We start from the raw sequence: 20627 nt of genomic DNA, 5'->3' as shown, positions 1-20627 counted from the left end.
GTTAGGGATCTGGCTTAGGTTGCACCTGTGGCTCAGGTCTGATCCCTGGCCTGGAAACTCCATATGCCATGGTGTAGCCAAAAAAGGAAAAAAAAAAAAAGAAGGAAAAAGCTGTAGGGTAGGCGTTCCCTTGTGGTACAGTGGGTTAAGGATCTGGTGGTGTCTGCAGTGGCTCGGGGTGCTGCTGTGGCACGGGTTTGATTCCTGTCCTGATAATGTCCACGTGCTGTGGGCGTGGCCAAAAAACCAAAGCGTGTCAGAGATTATCACTTGGGTTAATGTAGTGTTTTGGTAATTAACGGAAAGAAGGCTTTTATGTAATTAATTCATTTATTTATTTTAGGGTCCGGTTTCATTGGTGAGCAGCATTTTTAAAACCTTTTGATGTTTTTAGAGCCGCCCCTGTGGCACATGGAAGTTCCGGGGCTGGGGGTCTCATCGGAGCTGCACGGGGGCTCCTTGATGGACGGTTCCGAGCCGCCGTTTGTGGGGAGTCTCACGCGCCCCGGCCTGTGCTTTCCTTGCAGCACGTGGACGAGTGGAACATTGGCCGGCTCAGGACCATCCTGGACCTGGTGGAGAAGGAGAGCGGCATCACCATCGAGGGCGTGAACACGCCCTACCTGTACTTCGGCATGTGGAAGACGTCCTTCGCCTGGCACACCGAGGACATGGACCTGTACAGCATCAACTACCTCCACTTCGGGGAGCCCAAGTCCTGGTAAAGTGGGCCTGCGCTGGGCGCTGGGGCTGCTCCGCTTCCTCGGGCACGGGACACACCTTGGGGTCGCAGACGAGAGCAGGTTCTGGTTCCGGCCGGCTTGGGGCGGGACTGGCGTTCGGCATTTTGGTGCCGTCGGAGCTCCAGTATTCTTGCTGCCCTTCGCGTGGCAGGCGTTAGAGGCCAGGGCACTTCACACCACCGCCTGGCATTGGAAGGTGGCAGAGTTCCGGAGAGCCACCGAGGCTCCGCCAGGCTCTCCCACTGTTTTCTGATTTCTCTTTCTGAACAGGCCTGAGGCATTTCTTAGAGGCAGACTTCCAAGACTGGAGTCGCTCCTTCAGCTGATAGAAAGCTTTCTTTTCCTCATGGAAAAAATACTTGGTGAGCAGCAGTGTGTGCTTAACCCAAGAGGGGACGCAAGGCCACTGGGCAGCCACGCCTTGCTCTCCACCGTGGCCGCAGTCTGGCTGGGGAGACAGACATGTTCTCCCGCCCTGCCTGGGCCCACCCGTCTGTCTCAGCGTGTTAGCCAAGGCGCCGCCTTCAGCAGCGAGCATGAGGCGGGAGGTGCCACCCTCACAGATAGGAGGCTGGCCAGGGGGTGGAGTGGCACGGCCGCCCTGATGGGGAACCGTGGGTGTGATGGGGCCACACAGGAAGATGCGTGAGCGTGGGGTGGAGGAGGTGACTGCTGAGCTGAGACCTGGCAGCTGGGGACGTGCTGGGTGGGGGGAGTGGGGGGGTCACGGAGACGGAGGGAAGTGCATCTGGGTGGTGGCAACAGCGTGTGCGAAGACTGCATCGAGAGCGCACGGTGTCGTGAGTTCCTAGAGGAAGGAGGCCCCTTGTGGTTTGGGTGCCGAGTGTAAGGATGGAGGAGCCAGGAGGCCGGAGGGGCCGCCATGGCCGAGTCGGGGGGAGTCGAGGAAACTGCATCCATTTCCATTCTAGCATCTTCAGCCGCATCCTTCCCCACGGGTTTTCTTTTCTCCTGTCAAATGCTTTCCAGTTTCCCATCTCGGTGGGGGGGCCCTTTTGAGCCTGTTCACCCCCGAACCACTGTCCGGTTAGTTCCTTCCTTAGATGGCTGGACCTCTGGACTCTAGCTCTTGTTGGTCGCCGTGTTGACTCCAGCGAGCTCTGATCTGAATTGGATTGTCTCTTGCTGGTGGGAGAGGTTTTCTAGTTACTGTGTATACTTTTTAGGTCGCCCGAAGTGGTTCCTCCAGAGACTTCTGTGCAAGGTTGCCCGATAGATCCCAGAGTCCTTTAGGTGACAAACGTTTTCCTCAGCTCCTGCGTGATAAAGCTGTTTGGGGTGGGAAGGCTTTGTTGTCATGGAGTTCTGTTTAGAATGGATTTTAAAGGTAAAATAGACTTACTGTGAAGTCTAGAATGTAAAGTGTAACAATTTTCGAGAAGTTTGGGTCTGCAAACTTGGGGTGGCATTTTTTTCCCTTCCCTGTCTTGTCTTTTTTCAGGGCCACACCCACAGCCTACGGAGGTGCCCAGGCTAGGGGTTGAATCAGAGCTGTAGCTGCCGGTCTACACCACAGCCACAGCAATGCCAGATCCAAGCTGCATCTGTGACCTTCACCACAGCTCACGGCAATGCCAGATCCTTAACCCACTGAGTGAGGCCGGGGATCAAACCTGCGTCCTCATGGATGCTCATCGGGCTTATTATCACTGAGCCACAACAGGAACGCCTTCCTTCTTTTGTTTGTTTATTTATTTATTTTTGTCTTTTTGCTTTTTCTTGGGCCGCTTTCTTGGCATATGGAGGTTCTCAGGCTAGGGGTCAAATCGGAGCCATAGCCGTCGGCCTACACCACAGCCACAGCAATGCGGGATCCGAGCCGCGTCTGCAACCTACACCTCAGCTCACGGCAACGCTGGATCCTTAACCCACCCAGGGATCGAACCCACAACCTCATGGTGCCTAGTCGGATTCGTTAACCACTGAGCCACCATGGGAACTCCTCCTTCCTTCTTTTTAATGAGGGGCAATTCCTGTGGTGTCTAGATACCCAAGGGGGTGGCAGGGTGGGTAGTTAGAGGGGGACCCATACAGGTGTTGTGGAGAGGAAGGGAAGCAGGCTGCTCGGCAGACGGGGGGCCAGGTCTCGGGTGTCCAGTGCATTTTCACCTTGTTTTCCATTTTCCACTCTTCCTCCGCCATCCCAGTTAGGCCTCTTCGGCTCTGCCAGGAACTTTAATGCCAGTCTTCATTTTTCTCTTTTTTTTTGGAGTTTATTGCATGGACAGCGTTGTAAAGGAGAGCAAGATTGAATGTGTGCCCTAAGTCCTGTTCATGGCGAAGAGGCAGAGTCATGCGTCTCCGGGCTCGCCACTCCTCAGCCTAAACGTCTACTATTTCCTTTCTCCAGATTCCTTTCTCGTCCTTACGGTTGGGAAGTGTCCAGCTCTGCTCTTCAGAGCTGTTCCGAGTGCGGGAACGAGCCCCTTGGCTGCTCCCTGGGCCGTCCTCTGCTCAGCGGCCCATGCTTTTGTGTGCTTGCAGGTACTCCGTCCCGCCCGAGCACGGAAAGCGACTGGAGCGCCTGGCCAAAGGTACGTGCGGGCGTGCTCCTTCCTCAGGCCCGCTCGGGGGTTGGGGGGGAGCTAGGCTGCCAGGTTAAACATCGGAGCCACTCACATCCACTTGTGACGTCCGGGGAAGGGACTTGGTAATTCTTAGCCGGCCTTTGCCTCGTTTCGTCGCGCGTGAGCGCCTTCGACGCGGGGTCGTGGCCCAGTGGTGGTGCGTCTCGTTCTTTAGTCTAAAACCCGAATGGTCAAGTCAGAATTATGCTTTGTTTCTTCGCTGACGTGGACTTTAGCCGTACATGTGTGGCTCTAGAGAAGCTGCCCCGCGGGTCGTGTGTGCTGTAGCTCTGTCCTAACAGAGGCTTGAGGACGCAGAGCTCGGGAGAAGAGCAGAGGCAGCCGGGCCATCTCCCAAACAACGTGGTTACCCTGTAGCAGCCGCCCCGGGAGACGGCCCAGAGGCTCGTTGTCGAATCTCAGGATTGGCCTGAAGCGACGGGGAGCCAGGGGGCTCATGCGGGCGACCCGACCTCCTGGCCATTCTGATGAGATGCACTGACGGAGCCAGTGTGGAGCCATGTGCTAACGGCGCCCCTTTCCGATTAAACAGGCTTTTTCCCAGGCAGTGCTCAAAGCTGCGAGGCCTTTCTCCGCCATAAGATGACCTTGATTTCCCCTCTGATGCTGAAGAAGTACGGGATTCCCTTTGACAAGGTGAGTGGGTCTGCACACCGCGGGCTTTAGCCGCACACGGAAACCACCCTTTGTGTTCTCTGTTGCGCCTCTGTGCCAGGGGGGGCCAGAGCCCGTCTTTAAACACCCATCTCAGTGCCTTAAAGGTGGGCTGCCGCCTTCCTGGTGCCCGAGGAGGGCCAGCCCCTTTCAGCAGTGTTCATTTGAAGGAGTCATTCCGTACCGTCTGATGTGGGAGGAGGGCTTCGCGTGTCACGGAAGACGCCAGGTCCCCCCGTGGTTTGTGACCTGTCCGAAAGAGGCTGTGGCCGAGCTGGAGCCCAGAGTCCCAGGTCCGTGGACATCTGCCCTTTGTTGCAGCTGCTTCGCGTCCTCTCTCCTAACAGGTGACTCAGGAAGCAGGCGAATTCATGATCACGTTCCCTTACGGCTACCACGCCGGCTTCAACCACGGCTTCAACTGTGCCGAGTCCACCAATTTTGCGACCCGCCGCTGGATCGAGTATGGCAAACAGGCTGTGCTGGTAAGTCGGCTGGGTTTCTTGCTGCAGTCCCCCTGTCTGAAAATGACTGGGCCAGCCGCTCTTCTCAGCTCGCTGCCCGGTGTCTGGAACCCAGCTCTGGGCTGCTGGACTTGGGAAGCAGAGCGGCAGGGGATGTGCAGCAGTGCCAGCGTCTTGTGTCGTGGAGGCTTTTAAGAAAGTCGTTCACATTGGGGTTGGAGAAAGAGAGGTTTCCCTGCTTGAGTCCATTGACCCTTCCAACCGCACGCACACACAGTGCTCTTTCTTGCTGTAGCCACCGGGGTTTCTCTGCCGGGGGCTCCCTTTTACTTGGAGGAGGCAGCAGGACGGAGGCTTGGCCGGGAGTGGGCATGCACACGTGGTCCCGGCTTGGCTGGGCGTCACAGGGAAGGTGGGTGGTGATTGTCCAGGGTCTGATGCCCGGCCTCAGAGCTAACTGTTCTCCAGGTGCCCTAGTTGGTGTCTGGGTGGACTTGCCCCGATGCCACGCGTCCCCCCCCCCCCTTTTTTTTCTTTTTTTGCTCCCCTCCATGTTTGACGGCTCTGCAGGGACCTTAGGCCCTCGGCCTGTGAAGCCGCGTGGTTTGGGTCTTCGCCGCCTGGAGGGCGGGGCGGGGGCGGTGGGGTGGGGCGGGGTCGGGACGGGACGGGGCGGGGGCGGGGCCGGTCGGGGCGGGGCGGGGGCGGGGCGGGGCGGGGGCGGGGGCGGGCGGGCCTCACCCGCAGCTCTCTGGCGCCTGCGCAGTGCTCCTGCAGGAAAGACATGGTGAAGATCTCCATGGACGTGTTCGTGAGGAAGTTCCAGCCCGAGAGGTACAAGCTCTGGAAAGCGGGCAAGGACAGCGCGGTTATCGACCACACTCTGCCCACGCCAGAAGCGGCCGAGTTTCTCAAGGAGAGTGAGCTGCCCCCGAGAGCCCAGAGCGAGGAGGACTGCCTGGAGGAGGCCGACCTGGAGGGGGTGGAGGACGGAGAGGAGGGCGACCTGAGGAGAAGGTAACCCCGCTGCCTGAGGGAGGGCGTCCGGGTGGTTTTTGTAACCTGCGGGGAGGCTCCTCCTGAGGAGGGTGTTGGGGCACAGCTGAGGGTTTTCTTGGTAGAGCCCCCAGGGTCTCCGTGTGGCTGCCATCCGGCAGTGATGGGGCCTCTCTGTGTGGGCCTTAGTCTGGGCATGAGGGTCACGTGAGGTGAGGGTGACGTCATGCGAGAGCCTGGCTCCCTCAGCTATCAGAGCCAGTTTTTCATTGTCATGTGAGAGCCTCTTTGAGAAGGAGAGGGTGGGAGTTCCTGTTGTGGCTCAGCAGAGATGAATCCCACTAGCATCCGTGAGGTTGCAGGTTCGATCCCTGGCCTCGCTCAGTAGGTTAAGGATCCAGCGTTGCTGCGAGCTGTGGTGTAGGTCGCAGACACAGCTTGGATCTGGCATTGCTGTGGCTGTGGCGTAGGCTGGCAGCTGCAGCTCCGATTCAACCCCCAGCCTGGAATCTTCGTATGGCACAGGTGCAGCCCTGAAAATTAAAAAAAAGCAAAAAAAGAGAGTGGTAGAGAATGAGCCTCACAGGGCAGGGGTAGGCAGAGGTTGGTGTCGTTGGGGTCTGAGCTAGAGGACCTGTCCTCTGAGCAGAGTTTACCCTGGGCCACGTGGGGACGAAAGGAGGGACGTTTACGGGGTACCTGCCTCATGCCAGGTGCTCAGGGCACCTTTTCTTAAGCCTCACAACACACCTTGGAGGTGGGTGGTGACATCCCTCCCTGCCTTGATGGAACAGGCCTGGGGGGTGGAGCCCCTCGTCTCGGGCAGCACCAGGGGCGAAGCAGGCCCATCAGGCCTGGGCCGTTTGCTTCGGGTGGAGGGGGGCGGCTGCGTTTATCAGCGGTGTGTGCGGGGCTCCTCACAAGGCCTGCTCCTTTCAGCCTGGCCAAGCACCGAATCGGGACAAAGAGGCACCGAGTCTGCCTCGAGATACCGCAGGAGGTGAGTCAGAGTGAGCTCTTCCCCAAGGAGGAGCTGGGCTCCGGACAGTACGACTTGGTGGCGTGCCAGGCCGCCCTGGCTCCCGTGAGGCCCACCCACAGCTCCGTGCGCCCCGTGGAGGACGGTCTCAGCGGCCCAGGTCAGTGGCTACGGTGGTGTTCGCGCAGCCCTAACCGTTCTGTTCTGCGAGAGCGCAGGGTCCCAGACGAGGAGACGGGGAGACGGGGGCCTGGTGGGAGCACGGGCCGCATGGAGGTTCCCAGATGGCCAGGGAACAGGGGGAATGGCCCCCGGGCTCCTCTCCCTTCGCCTGGTGGAGTGACCATGACCCAGATCCTCCCCGACAGACTTGGGGGACACGGGAGGGGGTCCCCGAGGGGAGTGGCGGTGGGCACAGGCCCCGAGGAGCCGGTCGTGATTGCCGGTGATTTGAGCACAGGGTCGAGGAGGGTCCGGACAGGTGCGTTACGGAGGTGGGGGGGCAGCCTAAGAAGTGGACTGAGGCTGGGGACCGCCGGCCGCCCGGGGTTGCTTGGAGACGCTTGAGGGCTTGTGTTTAGGAAGGCACGCGTCTTAGGAAGGGACGGCGGGTCCACACAGTGTCGCAAAGCGTCCCTCGGATGGTTACTGAGCCTGGACGTGTCAGGAGACGGATGGTTACTGAGCCTGGACGTGTCAGGAGACGGATGGTTACTGAGCCTGGACGTGTCAGGAGAGGGCTCGTGTCAGTCTCGGCCTCAGGGTGAATTTCTGCGTTGTCAGCATCTCGGTGTGTCTGCTGAGAGCAGTCGGCACTGTGGACTCGGACCCAGGCCCGGCGGCCTTCTGTTGAGCAGACTTTCTAGCCTGGGTTCGCCAGGTCTCTTCTGAGCTGCTGAGCTGCAGGAGACCTCTGAGCAGGTGGCAGCTGGCGCTTACTGTCTGCCGTGTGCCAGGCTGTGCTCCCGTGTGTGCTCCGCAGTCTTATCGACGAGCCCGGGAGATAGGGGGCGGTATCCTTGCGTTAAGAGGGGACGAGACTGGAGGCCCAGAGAAGCTGAGCAGCTCTGCCCAGATCACCCCGTGGCCCGTGGGTGGCGAAGCAGAGTTCCGCAGCCAGGCCCCGCGCGCCGCCCGCTCTCTGGCGCTGTGTCCCTCCGCCTTCCTCGGAGTTGGGATGCGCAGGAGGAGGAAGTGGGCTCTGTCCAACGAGTCTGTGTGTTTCAGATTATTCCGACTCCACCGAAGTCAAATTTGAGGAGCTTAAAAATGTCAAGCTGGAGGAGGAGGAGGAGGAGGAGGAGGAGGAGCAGGAAGCGGCCGCCCTGGATCTTTCTGTGAATCCAGCTTCTCTCGGGGGACGCCTCGTCTTCTCAGGCTCCAAGAAGTCGTCTTCCAGCCTGGGCTCCGGTTCCTCACGGGATTCTGTTTCTTCCGATTCAGAAGCCAGTGAGCCTCTGTCCTGCCAAGGCCAGGGGCAAACAGGAGTTCTCACCGTGCACAGCTACGCCAGAGGGGACGGCAGGGTCACCGTGGGAGAGCCGTGCACGAGGAAGAAAGGCAGCGCCAGCAGGGGCATCAGCGAGCGGGAGCTGGCCGAGGTCTGGGCTCAGGGGACGGGGACGGGGAGGGGCTGTCCTGGCGGGAGCTGGTTCTGGGGCTGGGCTGCTGCAGGGTCTCAGGTGGCAGGAGAGACCCTCGGGGTGGACCTCCAGTCTGCAGCCGTGTCGCACAAAAGCCAGGAGGCATTGGCTCCGTTCCCCATGTGTCCCCATGTGACTGTTGTTCCCAAGAATTGTTTTAAGCCTCAGCGGCCTCAGCAGATCTTCAGCCGCGTTGGGCGCCTCCTCTGACCCTCCTTGCCTTTGCGGCACAAGGGTTGGAGTGGCTGTGGTTGCAGCCCAGGTGGTTGAGGGTTGGGAGCGAGGTGGCCTTTCTCAACGCTAGGCCCTCGTGGGGTCATCTTGCCGCCGCGTAACCCTGCTGGCGTGTCCCTTTGGAGGCGAGGTTGAGTTCCAGAGCCCTCGATGTGGGTGTGTTTGTTCAGGCTTCCTCCTAGGACACACTTCACCAAAAGCTGTGTTTTCTGTTTGTTCTGTGTAGAAAGGCACAGGGCCGCCAGGGGTGCAGGTGACTCAGGCGAACCCAGGTGACCCCTCTCCCCAGCCTCACAGTGCGTGGGAGAGGTTGTAGCCGAGGTCGGGGATGGGCTGGGGTCCCTGGCGGATGGTAGAAGTCAGAGCAGAAGGTCTTTTTTTTTTTTTTTTTTTTTTTGGTCTTTTTAGAGCCACACTTGTGGCATGTGGAGGTTCCCAGGTTAGGGGTCGAATCGGAGCTGTAGCTGCCAGCCCACACCACAGCCATAGCCATGCCAGATCCAAGCTGTCTGCGACCTGCACCGCAGCTCACGGCAACGCCAGATCCTCACCCCACCGAGCAAGGCCGGGGATCGAACCCGCCACCTCGTAGTTCCTAGTTGGATTTGTTTCCGCTGCGCCACGAGGGGAACTTGAGAAGGTCTCCTTTATTCCACATTCTTTCTTTTTCCTGGAAAAGTTTATCTTCTGAAAGTTTTTTATTAGGAAGCGTTTTGAAAGTGTCTGTGAGCAGAATACTCTTCGCAGCCCCCGTGTGTACTCGTTGTCTTTACATGTTAACCTCTGGCCTGTTGGCTTTGTGTCTGGTCGGAGCACTGGCGCTTTGTCCAGGTTACAGGTCCTCTAGGTTTTCGCAGGGCCTTTCCGTGGTGGGTTTGTCCCCTGTCATCAACACCCGTGTAATTTTCTTTGCGCCTCCTCTGAATCTCAGGGCTCAATTTCTGTAGAGTCCTCTTCTCCGCGGGACGGGCACCATGGCAGATCCCCTGATGTGCCCCGTGGCCACATGCCAGCTCTCCTTCACAAAGCTCTGTGCCCTCTTGTTCATCCTGCCGTCGCCCTGCAGGCCACGCTGGCCTTCTTTGACCGCGTCCTCCTGATGGACCTCTTTTTTTTTTGGCCATGCCTGCAGCGCGCAGAAGTCCCAGGCCAGGGATGAGACCTGAGCCGCAGCAGGGACAGCACCAGGCCAGGGATCAGACCTGAGCCGCAGCAGGGACAGCACCAATCCTTCGCTGCTAGGCCATCAGGAATCCCCCCTTCTGACTTTTTTGCTTCCAGTTGCAGGCACAACCACAAAAGCAGCTAACAATAGCAAGCACTTGCTGTAGACTAAGCACTTTATACGTGTTGTTCAGCTGTAACTGCTCAGTTCATCTTACCACAAAGTCAAGTTTTTGTGGGGTTTTGGTAGCAGACGTCTTTTTTCCTTCCAAATCAGGAACCAGTTAAGTAATGGATACAAGAGGCACGCAAACAGAGTTCAGAAGGTCACTTAATTATCACTTTAGAAAGTGGCTTCTAACCTGTGACCAGATGGCCCTGCTGCTCATTTTCCCCCAGTTGCACAGGTGGCCTGCCGGGCAGGCCCCTCTCACGCTCACCTCTGCGAGCTGTGCCCAAACCAGGACGCACTGACTGCACAAGACACGTCACAGTGACGTCGCGGCTCTGTCCTCTCGGCTCTGCCACGGGCCATCTCCTACCTCCCCTTGATGTGCCGGCAGCTCTGAAGTCCCTGAGGTTCACTGACATCCTGGCTGCTTGGCCCCTGCGACTTGCTCTGCAGTGGTTCCTGTGTCCCCTCTGGGCTAGGACTGTGCCTCCAGGGAGGTCATAGTCCAGGCGAGTAGACCGGTGTGAGCAGGGGATTCTCGTGCTTAATGGTAGGCGCCGCCGCAGAGGTGGAAGCGGTAGCTTGGCCTGGCGCTGGGCTGAGGAGTTCAGAGAGACTGCGGGGGAAGGGGCTTAGCAGGCGGGACGTTGGGGAGGGAGTCTGGGGAGGAAGGGTTCTCCTTGGCGATGACGGCTGATGTCAAGGTCCGAGCACACGGACGGCTGCGGTGGTTCTGTCGGTCTCAGGCAGATGGGACGCGAGCACCTTGGGAGGTGAAGGTGGGGGTGTCGGGAGCCGGGTCCGGAGCTCTGCCTGTGCTCTGAGGCCCTTTGACTTGAGGGTCATGACCTGGAGAACAGACAGTGGACGGTTCCCTGCTGTGTGTTTTTGGAAATTGAAGATTTCCATGACACTTTTTTTTTTAATACACAAAGATGCATACAGAATAGTACAATGAACCACAAATACTCATCACCAGGATTTAATAGCTGTCGATATTTTGTCACATTTGCTTTTTGGGGGGTGTGGTGGGGAGCTGTAACCATGGCGTGGGGAAGGTCCTGGGCCAAGGATCAAGTCCGGGCCACTGCAGTGAAAGTGCCGGGTCCCCTAGGCCACCAGGGAACGCCCATCCCCCCCTGCCCTTCTTTGGGAGTTTACCGAAGTATTTGATGACCGATCCAGGTGTCAGTGGATTTTCCTTTCTCGTTGTGCATCTCTGAAAAGTGATGGGTGTTTTCTTAATCACCATGTGCCATTATTTAAAAACCACTTTTAGTTGATTGCAAGATACTGAATGTATTTCCCTGTGCGATTTGTCTGGTGTGTGTGTCATAATGTGTGTGTGTGTGCACCTCAGACTCTTCATTCATCCCTCCTGTCTTTTGCCCTTTGGGGACCCTAAGTTAGGGTTTTGTGTCCCAGTCTGCTCCTGTTGGTAAATATTTCATTGCCATCGTTCTTCCGGATTCCACCTTCGAGTGGTAACATACGCGGTGTGTGTCTCTCTCTCTGACTTATTTCCCGGAGTGTGGTGACGGCCAGGTTCATCCGTGTTCCACCTGCGCCAGTGTCAGTGTCAGGCCTGACAAATCCCGGGAATTCTCTGCCTCTGCTAATGACCCAGTCCACTGTCCCATTTCTCCACTAGTCCAAGCACAATTTGTTTCAGAGCAGGTTTGTCTGAGTCAAGATTTAGTCCATTCTCCACCTTAATGTTTATTATGTGTCTTAAATCAGCCTTAACCTAGGGCAGCGCCCCTCTGTCCACCCTCCACAGACTCACTGAAGAAACCGTGTCAGTTGTTGGAGTTGCCGTCATGGCTCAGGGGTTAACGAACCCGACTAGGAACCATGAGGTTGCGGGTTTGATCCCTGGCCTCACTCAGTGGGTTAAGGATCAGGCGCTCTGTGGCTGTGGTGTAGGCCGACACCTGTAGCTCCGATTCGACCCCTATCCTGGGAACCTCCATATGCCGCAGGTGCGGCCCTGAAAAAGACAAAACAAAACAAAAGAACCATGTCAGTTCTTTAGATTGCCTAGTGAAGAGTGTTTTAAGCTCTGCATTGGTGTTTTGGAAGATTATTTTGAAAGCAGGGCAAAATTAGAAATAGCAAAGTTTCCCTGGAGGGTGGAATTAGGGATGACTTTTTACTTCCTACATTTATAAGTTGTTTGAATGCTTTTTATGAATAGCGTGTTATTTTTATAATCAAATACTTCAGGAAAGGAGGAACAAAAGATTCGCCCTAGGGGAATGGTTTCAGACTCTGCTCCTTTAGTCTGAGAGGCGCGAGGGCCAGAGCTGGGTGGTGGTGGCGGGGGTGCTGCTTGGAAGGTAGGAGCTGCGGGCTGGGGGCTCGTGTGGGGTGAGTGGGTGGCAGTGTCGGGGTGGCTTGGGATCCAGGCTCGAGTTCCTTCCCGGAGGACAGAGGTGTATCAGTGGAGACTGGAGGTGGCAGGAGAGGTGAAGGTGTCGGGTGTGGCTCAGGACGGGAGTTCACTTTGGGGTGTGCGGAGTGTGGCCTGCTCGTGAGGCAGGCTGTGAAGACCGTGTTCAACCTGACGCCCAGAAGGGTCTGTAGGCTTGGGAGTCACGTTCGCCTGGGGGAATCGGCGGTGCAGCCGGGCTGGCCTGTGGGGCGCGTGGAGGTGGAGCGCCCGGGAAGGAGAAGGGCAGTGGGAGAGGGGCAGCCCGAGGTCTGGGGCCCCAGGAGAGGGTGGTGTGTCCAGAGCCAGGGGAGGAGGGCTGGAAGGCAGCCGCAGCCCCCTGGGCCTGTGTCAGAAAGGGAAGGGGGAGGGGGAGGTAGTGGGGCGCAGGCAGTGCCCGATCTTGGGGCTCTGGGCTGGGGGGGGCGGTCCTTTAATGTGGTCACATAGACAGGACAGAAGCTCATACTTGCACCAGTTTTTTAGTGTACAGCTCGGGGGTCTGGTGCGGCTGTCACCAGGCCGCGACGGTTTTGAGGTGGGAAGAGACAGTTGTCTCTTGGGGAAGAGTCCTCAGCTTGTTGGGGCCCAGCCCGTCTCAAAGCCACCACTCCTGGAGGCCCTTCATTGCTTCCCTGCTACTTCCTTTCTCCTTCCAGGCCCCACTGCACTTGGCTCCTTTTCTGGGACAGTCTTGGTCTCAGTGTGGTTGTCACACGCTGGTGAAGACGCACTTTTGGGAGTCAGGTCCTGGGCCGCGTTCAGCCGTGCTTCTTGGGGCACCGGCAGGGTCCCCAGGGCGAGGCTCAGGAAACGTGGGTGGAGTGAATGGAAGGTTGGCTTCGGTAGGACGCTGGCATCAGGATTGACGGGGCCGGGGGGATGGCAGACTGACAGTCGAGGCTTCTGCAGAAGCTGAGACGCCCTGCTGGTCCCTGGAGAGGTGTGACAGCACCGTGTCCGTATTTGGAAACAGCGGGTTTTGAAGAGCACCTTCGTGGCTCCCCCCCAACTTTAAGCGTCCCCCAAGGTGTACTTTTGGCTTCTCGCCGTTCAGTTTGTGTGCCACCGCCTTGTGTCAAGGGCCCTGCTAAAGGGGCCTGGGTGGCTGACTCCTGAATGTGTCTGCTGCAGAAGTTCTTGGTAGTTTAGGCGCCTTTGCAAAAGTGAGGTCCCCAAAGGAGAGAGGACACTTGGTTCCTCTCTGTGCGGAACAAACGCTACCAGGAACATTGGCCTTGACCTGGCTGCGCTGTTAGAGGGGCAGCAAAGAGCTCGGAGCTTTGGGCGCCAGCTCACTTGCCGGCAGGGGCCTGGGAGAATCTCCAGGGGGAGAACGAACCAGTCTGGGGAGCAGACTCTGTTTCGTTTGTTTCTGCTTTTTGGGCTGTATCCACAGCATGTGAAAGGTGCGGGCCAGGGATCGAATCTGCACCACAACAGCCACAAGAACTGCTTCGGTGACGATGCTAGATCCTTCCCGATGTGCTGCAAGTGCCCTCCGTTTATCTCGGTTCACTGCTGGGTTGCTTCTTGCCCAGGCGCTCGTGGCTAATTGGTTGAATCAGGGTTTGAACCCAACTCTTTCTGTGAAATCCCACGGGAATTTAGAAAGGGGAGTACATTGCGGGGAACGGTAGCACCGTGAGGAATGGCAGGGGGAGTGTTTAGCCGGAGGATGTCCAGATGTTTGAATAGATTTGGTCAGAGGCAGCGTGGTGGTCGCAGGAAGGGCAGACAGACTCCTGGCTGGGTTGTAAGCTCCTCGAGGTCTGAGGTCGTGTCCCCTCCATCTCTGCTGCCGCAGCGCCAGTCAGGGCACGCTGGCATTTGGCTTAAACAGATGTGGACAGAGGGGGCCCCTTCCTTTCCCGAAGCGGAGTTCTGGTGCCGTGATCCTGGCCCCCCGCCTCTTCCAGTATCTGCCTACACACTGGTTTGTTCTCACCTCTTCCCCCCACATTCATTTTCCGTTGCTAAAGACAAGTTGCACAAACTTTAAAACAGCACAGATTGGCTGTCTTCTGGCTCTTCAGAAGGCTGAAGCCTGGTGCCAAGGGCAGGGCTGTGTTCCTTCCCGGGGGCCCAGGGGCGGGTTGGAAGGGAGTCCACGTCTCTGCCTTTTCTTCCCGCCTTCGCTGGCAGCAGTAGCACCTGGCCGGGTCCCCCGGTCACATCACTTGGACCCTGACTCCTCTTCCTTCCCCTTTGCTGAGCACCAGGATGGTGGTGTTTTCCGTTCTTTGTCCTGTTAATCCGACCCTATTCACAGGGATTAGGCGAGCACCTCTTTGAGGGACCATTATTTCACTGCAGTCTTATCTCCCTGGCATCTCTCCTTTCACAGGCTGCTTCTTCCCCACCCGCAAAACCATACTCACAAAGCCCGAATCCTAAAATACAGCGGGAGGAAGTTTCCTTCTCAGGTTATCCGCTCCCTCCCGCAATCTTCTCAGAAGTGGTCGGCGTGATGCATTCACTCCCTGGGTTCTTTCTGTGCGTCTCCTAGAACTTAGCTCCCAAAACCCAGCACCTTTCAGTTGCTGAGTCCTGTGGTCACTGTCTGCTCAGCTCGTGCGTAGTCTTTTTTTTTTTTTTTTTTGGTCTTTTTGTCTTTTTTAGGGCCGCACTCGTGGCATGTGAGGTTCCCAGGCCAGGGGTCCAATCTGAGCTGTGACTGCCGGCCTACACCACAGCCACAGCCACTCCAGATCTGAGCTGTGTCTGTGACCTTCACCACAGCTCACGGCAACGCCGAATCCTTAACCCACTGAACGAGGCCAGGGATCGAACCCGCAACCTCATGGTTCCAAGTCGGAATCGTTTCCGCTGCGCCACGATGGGAGCTCCTCTTGTGTGCTCTTTAGACTGAATTTTCCCGTCCAAGGCCCTCCGTCTTGCTTTTAGGGTTTCTTGCGAATCTCCTTCCTTCCTCTCCCTCCTGCGCTGGAAGGCGTGGTCTCCGGTCAGCTTACCCTCCATTGACCCTCTCTGTTCTACAGTTTGAAGTCTGAGCTTGACACTGAGGATTCCCAGCTCTCAGTGTCTCAGCGCTCTCGCCCTGACTCCTTTCTGAACTCCCAGTCCCAGTTTCTTCCTGCCCCTTGGGTGTTTCCAGATGAAGGACCCAAGATGGGCTCCGGTGGCCCATACGCAGCATGTGCCTAACTTGGCTCGTTGCTGCTCCCCCAGTCCTCTTCGTCTCTCTCACCTTGGAGACCCAGGCTCGAAGTCTCCACCCTCTCGGCTTCCTTTCTTCACAGGCTTTTATGCTTCCTGGTCTCTGCCACGTCTCACGTTGAGGTGGCCTCATCTCACACCTGTTGTCTAGTCAGTCTTCCAAGTAGGGGAGGCAAGATGATAGGGGTGCAGGAATCAAGTAATGGAACCTTATTTTTATTTTAATCCTTTTACAGTCTGTTTTTGTTTTTAAAGTGTGGATAAGTACATTAGTGTATAAAATTCATCAGTAAGTATACATGTGTTGGGGTGCATGTCCCTACGTTTTTAATTTCCATGGTAACACAAATAAATTTGGGAGTTCCCGTCGTGGCGCAGTGGTTAATGAATCCGACTAGGAACCATGAGGTTGCGGGTTCGATCCCTGGCCTTGCTCAGTGGGTTAAGGATCTGGCATTGCCGTGAGCTATGGTGTAGGTAACAGACACGGCTCGGATCCTGCGTTGCTTTGGCTCTGGCGTAGGCCGGTGGTCATAGCTCCGATTTGACCCCTAGCCTGGGAATCTCCATATGCCACGGAAGCGGCTCTAGAAAAGGCAAAAAGACAAAAAACAAACAGATAAATTTGTTATTTCCAGTTTGTTTTAGGCAAGGAACCCCCCACCCCCTTTTTTAAGGGCCGCACTTGGGGCACAGGAAGTTCCTAAACGAGGAGTCAAATCAGACCTGCAGCTGCTGGCCACAGCCACAGCCACAGCCACGCCAGATCCGAGCCTCGTGTGCAACCTGCACCACAGCTCACAGCAACGCCAGCTACTTAACCCACTGAGGGAGGCCAGGGATCGAACATGCATCCTCATGGATAGTCAGGTTCGTAACCCACTGAGCCACAACGGGAACTTCCCAGGAACCCCTTCTTTAGGTGACATCTTACTCATTTGAAAACTGTCAATCAAAAGCAAGGCTTTCGTGGTTGGAATGGAAGTGGGCTTAGAGCCCCACCTGTTCATCCCCGCGGAGGCTTTTGAGGGGCCCTCTTGATGAGCATGTGGGAGACCACTGCTTTAGACGGTCGGTGTCGTTCGGACCTGGTTGAAAGTCTGTGGTCTTTTTAGTCTCCCCGAATCTCAGGAGTGAAGCTCCCTGCACTGCTGCGGGCGTCCTCACTCGGCCAGCCAGGCTCACATCCCACGGTCCCATTTCTTCACACCTCCCTTCCCCGGGCAGCCCTTTGGCCTCAGTAGCATCTGGGTAAATGTTTGTTGAATGAATGGGCAAATAGACACTTGATTTGTGTTTGGAGGATCAGGCTCTGTTCTCCCTGGACGTGGTCTGCTCAGCGTTTGGGTTTTTCGGACATTCCAAGTGTGGGCTTTCAGCCCTGGGCTTCTGTGTCGTTGCACGTGGAGCCTGCAGGCCCGGTGTCCCTTCACCGTGGTGGCACTGCAGTGCTGCCACTTCTCTGCAGTGCTCTAAGGCGTTGGCTTTTGTCACAGTCAAAAAGTGGCTGTCTTCCAGGCCTCATTTCCTCTCTTGATGAGTTTTGCTCTAACCCTAATGTCAGTATAACCAAGTTTTAAATATGTCGATTAGAAAGAAGTTGACAGTTCCCGTTGTGGCACAGTGGTAACGAGCCTGACTAGTACCCACGAGGATGCGGGTTCAAGCCTTGGCCTCCCTCAGTGGGTTAAGGATCTGGCATTGCTGTGAGCTGTGATGTAGGCGGCAGATGTGGCTTGGGTCCTGCGTGGCTGTGGCTGTGGCTGTGGCTGGCAGCTGCAGTTCTGTTCGACCCCTCGCTTGGGCACTTGTGTGTGCTGTAGGTGTGGCCCTAAAAAGAAGGAAAGAAACTCTGATGTGGTGTATCTGCTCCGGTGCTGTACACCTTAAACCCAGGTGCCCTTGCTCTGACATTTGTAAATGTGGCGTTGGCTCAGCCTCTCTTGCTGCAGCTAGACCGGGGTGTAGACGCTCCATCCTGGCTGGTGTTCTCCCCTGGAGCAGAGGCATGAATAGCATCAGCTAGAGCTGAGGTCTCCACAGTGGAGGAGAAGTTGGCCTATTTTCTTTTTAGTGGGTCAGCCACTCCAGACTCCTTTGAATGTTCTCTAGCCTTTCCAACCTGGATGGCCCAGCTGCCTGGCACTTTGTAACAGGTGCTGCTGGCCTCTGGTGCTTCTCTGGGGCTCTCAGGCGTAGGCTCCTGACCATGTGCTTAAGGGAGGAGGCATGGCTCGTCAGGGCTTCAGTGGGTTTATTTTTGCTACATTTGTCTCAGCCTGCTGCTGAGAAGGTCAGGACCTGCTTATGAGGAGCAGGGTTTGCTCTAAAATGTTTGTGTGATCCTAGTTTAGACTGCTTTGCGGGGCACTGTCGTTTTGGCTTTTTCTGAGACAGGGCTTTTCTGTGTGTGTGTTAGTGTTTCCTTTTACAGGCTCACCTGTGGCATATGGATGTCGCCGGGGTCTGCCTCACAGCCACAGCATCACTGGATCCGAGCCGCATCTGTCACTTGTGCTGCAGCTTGCAGCGAAGCAGGATCCTTACCCCACTGAGCAAGGCCAGGGATTGAACCAACATCCTCAAGAAGACTGTTTGGTTCTTAACCCATTGAGCCACAGCGGGAACTCCTGTGTTTGGTTTTGTATTTCTTTCTCCCCCCCCCCCTTTTTTTTTTGGCCACACTCACAGCACATGGAAGTTCCCAGGTTAGAGAGGTTGACACCCGCACCACAGCTGTAACCAGAGCCACAGCAGTGACAGTGCCAGATCGTTAAGCCGCCGAGCCAGGAGGGAACTCCCTGGTTTCGTGTGTCTTTGTGTGTCTGCCTCGTTCTTTCCTTCGATTTTCCTTGGAAGACGGACGTCTGCCATGTCCCCAAGTGGCGGCGAGACCGATCTGACTCCTTCTTGTGGTTTGCCCAGGTTGCGGATGACGACATGTTCTCCTTGGAGGAGAGTAAGAAGTCCAGGGGCCGCCGTCAGCCCTTAAGCAAGCTCCCCCGCCATCACCCACTCGTGTTGCAGGATTGCGTCAGTGACGACGGTAAGCCGTGGTTTCACTCTTCACCAGAGGAACCAGGTCTCGCGGCGTTAGGGCCTCCTCTGAAAAGTGCTCAGGAGACCAAGCTCGGGGCCAGGGGCGGGCCTGGGGCTTAGCTCTTCTCCCAGGTACTCCACAGAGGGCAGGATTTCAGGATAGTTCTTTCATCGTCAGATGTCATGATGGGTCTGGAATGTCCTGGAAGGTACTTCATAGGCGATAATTGCCTGCAGCTTCCTTCCTCTTCTCTCAGGAGGTAGAAGGCTGATTTATTTTAGGACAGCAAATGCCAAGCCCTGTGCTGAATATGTGGCTACAAAGATGACGAAGATATGTCGGTGGCCTCAAGACGCTCCCAGGACAGCAGGGCAGACCGCCAGGGGAAGAGCTGCCTGGAGAGGAGATGGTAGCCCAGGCAGAAAGGCCCCAGGGGTGAAGAAGACAAGCAGGGAGGTGTATTCCGCGGAACCCGCTGGTGCGGCCGGAGTTACAGGGCCAGGCCAGGGAGTGAGGATGAGAGGGAGAGGAGAGGTGGCTGTGAGCCAGGGAGTGCGGCCTCTGCCTGCGCGTGGGCGCTCCAGCCTCTGGCCAAGTGTTCTAGGAGCAGAGGAGCGACCCGGTCGGATCGACAGGAGAGGAGTTCCCGTCGTGGCTCAGCGGTAGTGAACCCGACGAGCACCCACGAAGACGTGGGCTCCATCCCTGGCCTCGCTCAGTGGGTTAAGGATCCGGCTTCGCTGTGAGCTGTGGTGCAGGTCTCAGGTGTGGCTCAGATCCCACGTTGCTGTGACTGTGGTGTAGGCTGGCAGCTGCAGCTCTGATGCGACCCCATGTGGAAGTCTGGGAACCTCGGTGTGCCCCTGGTGCGGCTCTAAAAAGACCAAAAAAAAAAAGCTTTAGCATGTTCCTAGTGTTGCATCTTGAGAGGGAGTGGGGCTTTTGTCCTAGCTGCTGAGACATGAGGGTCTGAACTGGGGGGTGTGTGTGGGGGGGTGTGTGTGGGGGGGTGTGTGTGGGGGGGTGGGTCCCATCTGCCGGGTGTGGGGATGGGCCAAGGGGCACGGAGCGCTGAGGGTGGTGGGAGCCGGGAAGCCTCAGTGGAGAGGCTCCCTGTTGGGTTTTAGGAGCCCGTATTCAGAGGTCGTCGACTTGGGCTGCAGAGGCGGTCTGCCCCTCGGGGAGGGCGAGGAGGCCGGGCTTAGGAGGCCTAAGGAAGGAGAGCCTGTGCGGGAGACGAGACGGGGGTTGCCGGCTGGGGAGGGAACCGGGGCACGTGTCGCCGGAGCTTGGGGAGTGGTCACCAGGGGCTCAGCGTGGGCTCCGCTGATGCCCGGAGCCTGCAGACCAGGAAGATCCGCCCAGCGAGCATGTCCTGCCCGGCCCCTGCCCTCGCTGTGCGGTCCTTGCTCATGCCCAGGGCTGGGTGGCGGGCGCCGGTCTCATCAGCCTCTCCTCTGCCCCGAGCCTGGGGGAGCGGGCAGTACGTCCATACCATCCCCTCATCCTGGGTCTTTCCCGCTGGGCCTGAGAAGGTGCGGTTCCGGCAGTTTTCACTGCGCGTGTGAACGTTCCCCGCGCCGCTCGTTCCACACTCACCAGCAGCGTGATTTTTGGCCACTTTGGGTGGTGTAAGCCGAGCAGATGTCGGCGTGTTAGTTTTCTTCTTGCACCCGCGAGCGGTCTGTTTCTGCGTCTCCCCTCCTGTCCCGCGCACTCTCGTGTCTGCCGGGATGCGGAAAACATCTCGTGTGCGTGTGGGCACCACGTCTCCCAGCTGGGCCTGGTCGATGGGGCTCGCGGGGATTGATGCCAGTTGTCTGCACTGGCCTGAACCTGCCCCAGCGCCTTCCTCTGAGGTCACGGGGGCGGCCGCCGGATCCCTTTGGATTCCACGCGACTGAAGGTGGAGGCGATAACTGATCCTGGGCACTGTGCTTAGGTTGTAAGAAGTAAATGCATAGATAGCTACCTCTGTAAGGAGGTTCCAGAGCTTTCCTTGGGCTGTTCTGCATAGGGCTCTGGGGTCGCTTGGAGAGCGTTCCTGTCTGGTAGGGAGTGAGAAGGTGGTTGGAGTGGGCGTAGCTGTGGATTGCAGGACTCCCTACAACTTCATCCAGGTCCTGAAGGCCTCTTGAAAATTTCCTCTGCCCTTTGCCTCTGTCGTGCACAGGATCTTTTTTTAAAAAAATCTGTAAATTTATTTTTTATTTTTTTATTTTTTTGTCTTTTTGCCTTTTTTAGGGCCGCTCCTGCGGCATATGGAGGTTCCCAGGCTAGGGGTCGAATTGGAGCTGTAGCTGCCAGCCTACACCACA

General features: G+C 57.1%; 1 protein-coding gene across 3 annotated transcripts in view; it reads left to right on the top strand.

Annotated features, from left to right (window-relative positions):
* The window catches only part of KDM4A (lysine demethylase 4A), a 44428-nt gene that overhangs the window by 7699 nt on the left and 16102 nt on the right, over nt 1-20627 (top strand). For 2 of the 3 annotated variants that reach the window (XM_021096835.1, XM_021096836.1), the window contains exons 5-12: nt 528-721; nt 3249-3298; nt 3885-3988; nt 4354-4491; nt 5237-5487; nt 6406-6605; nt 7673-8046; nt 18195-18315. In XM_021096835.1, coding sequence (XP_020952494.1) covers nt 528-721; nt 3249-3298; nt 3885-3988; nt 4354-4491; nt 5237-5487; nt 6406-6605; nt 7673-8046; nt 18195-18315 — 1432 coding nt within the window. Of the gene's footprint in view, nt 1-527; nt 722-1013; nt 1408-3248; nt 3299-3884; nt 3989-4353; nt 4492-5236; nt 5488-6405; nt 6606-7672; nt 8047-18194; nt 18316-20627 lie in introns of those variants that run through there. The other variant, XM_021096837.1, reaches the window with a different exon arrangement.

The sequence above is a fragment of the Sus scrofa genome, chromosome 6 (assembly GCF_000003025.6).
Source record: "Sus scrofa isolate TJ Tabasco breed Duroc chromosome 6, Sscrofa11.1, whole genome shotgun sequence".
NCBI lineage: Eukaryota > Metazoa > Chordata > Mammalia > Artiodactyla > Suidae > Sus > Sus scrofa.
Note: the sequence above shows the minus strand (reverse complement) of the source record. Positions and strands in the feature narration are given on the sequence as shown.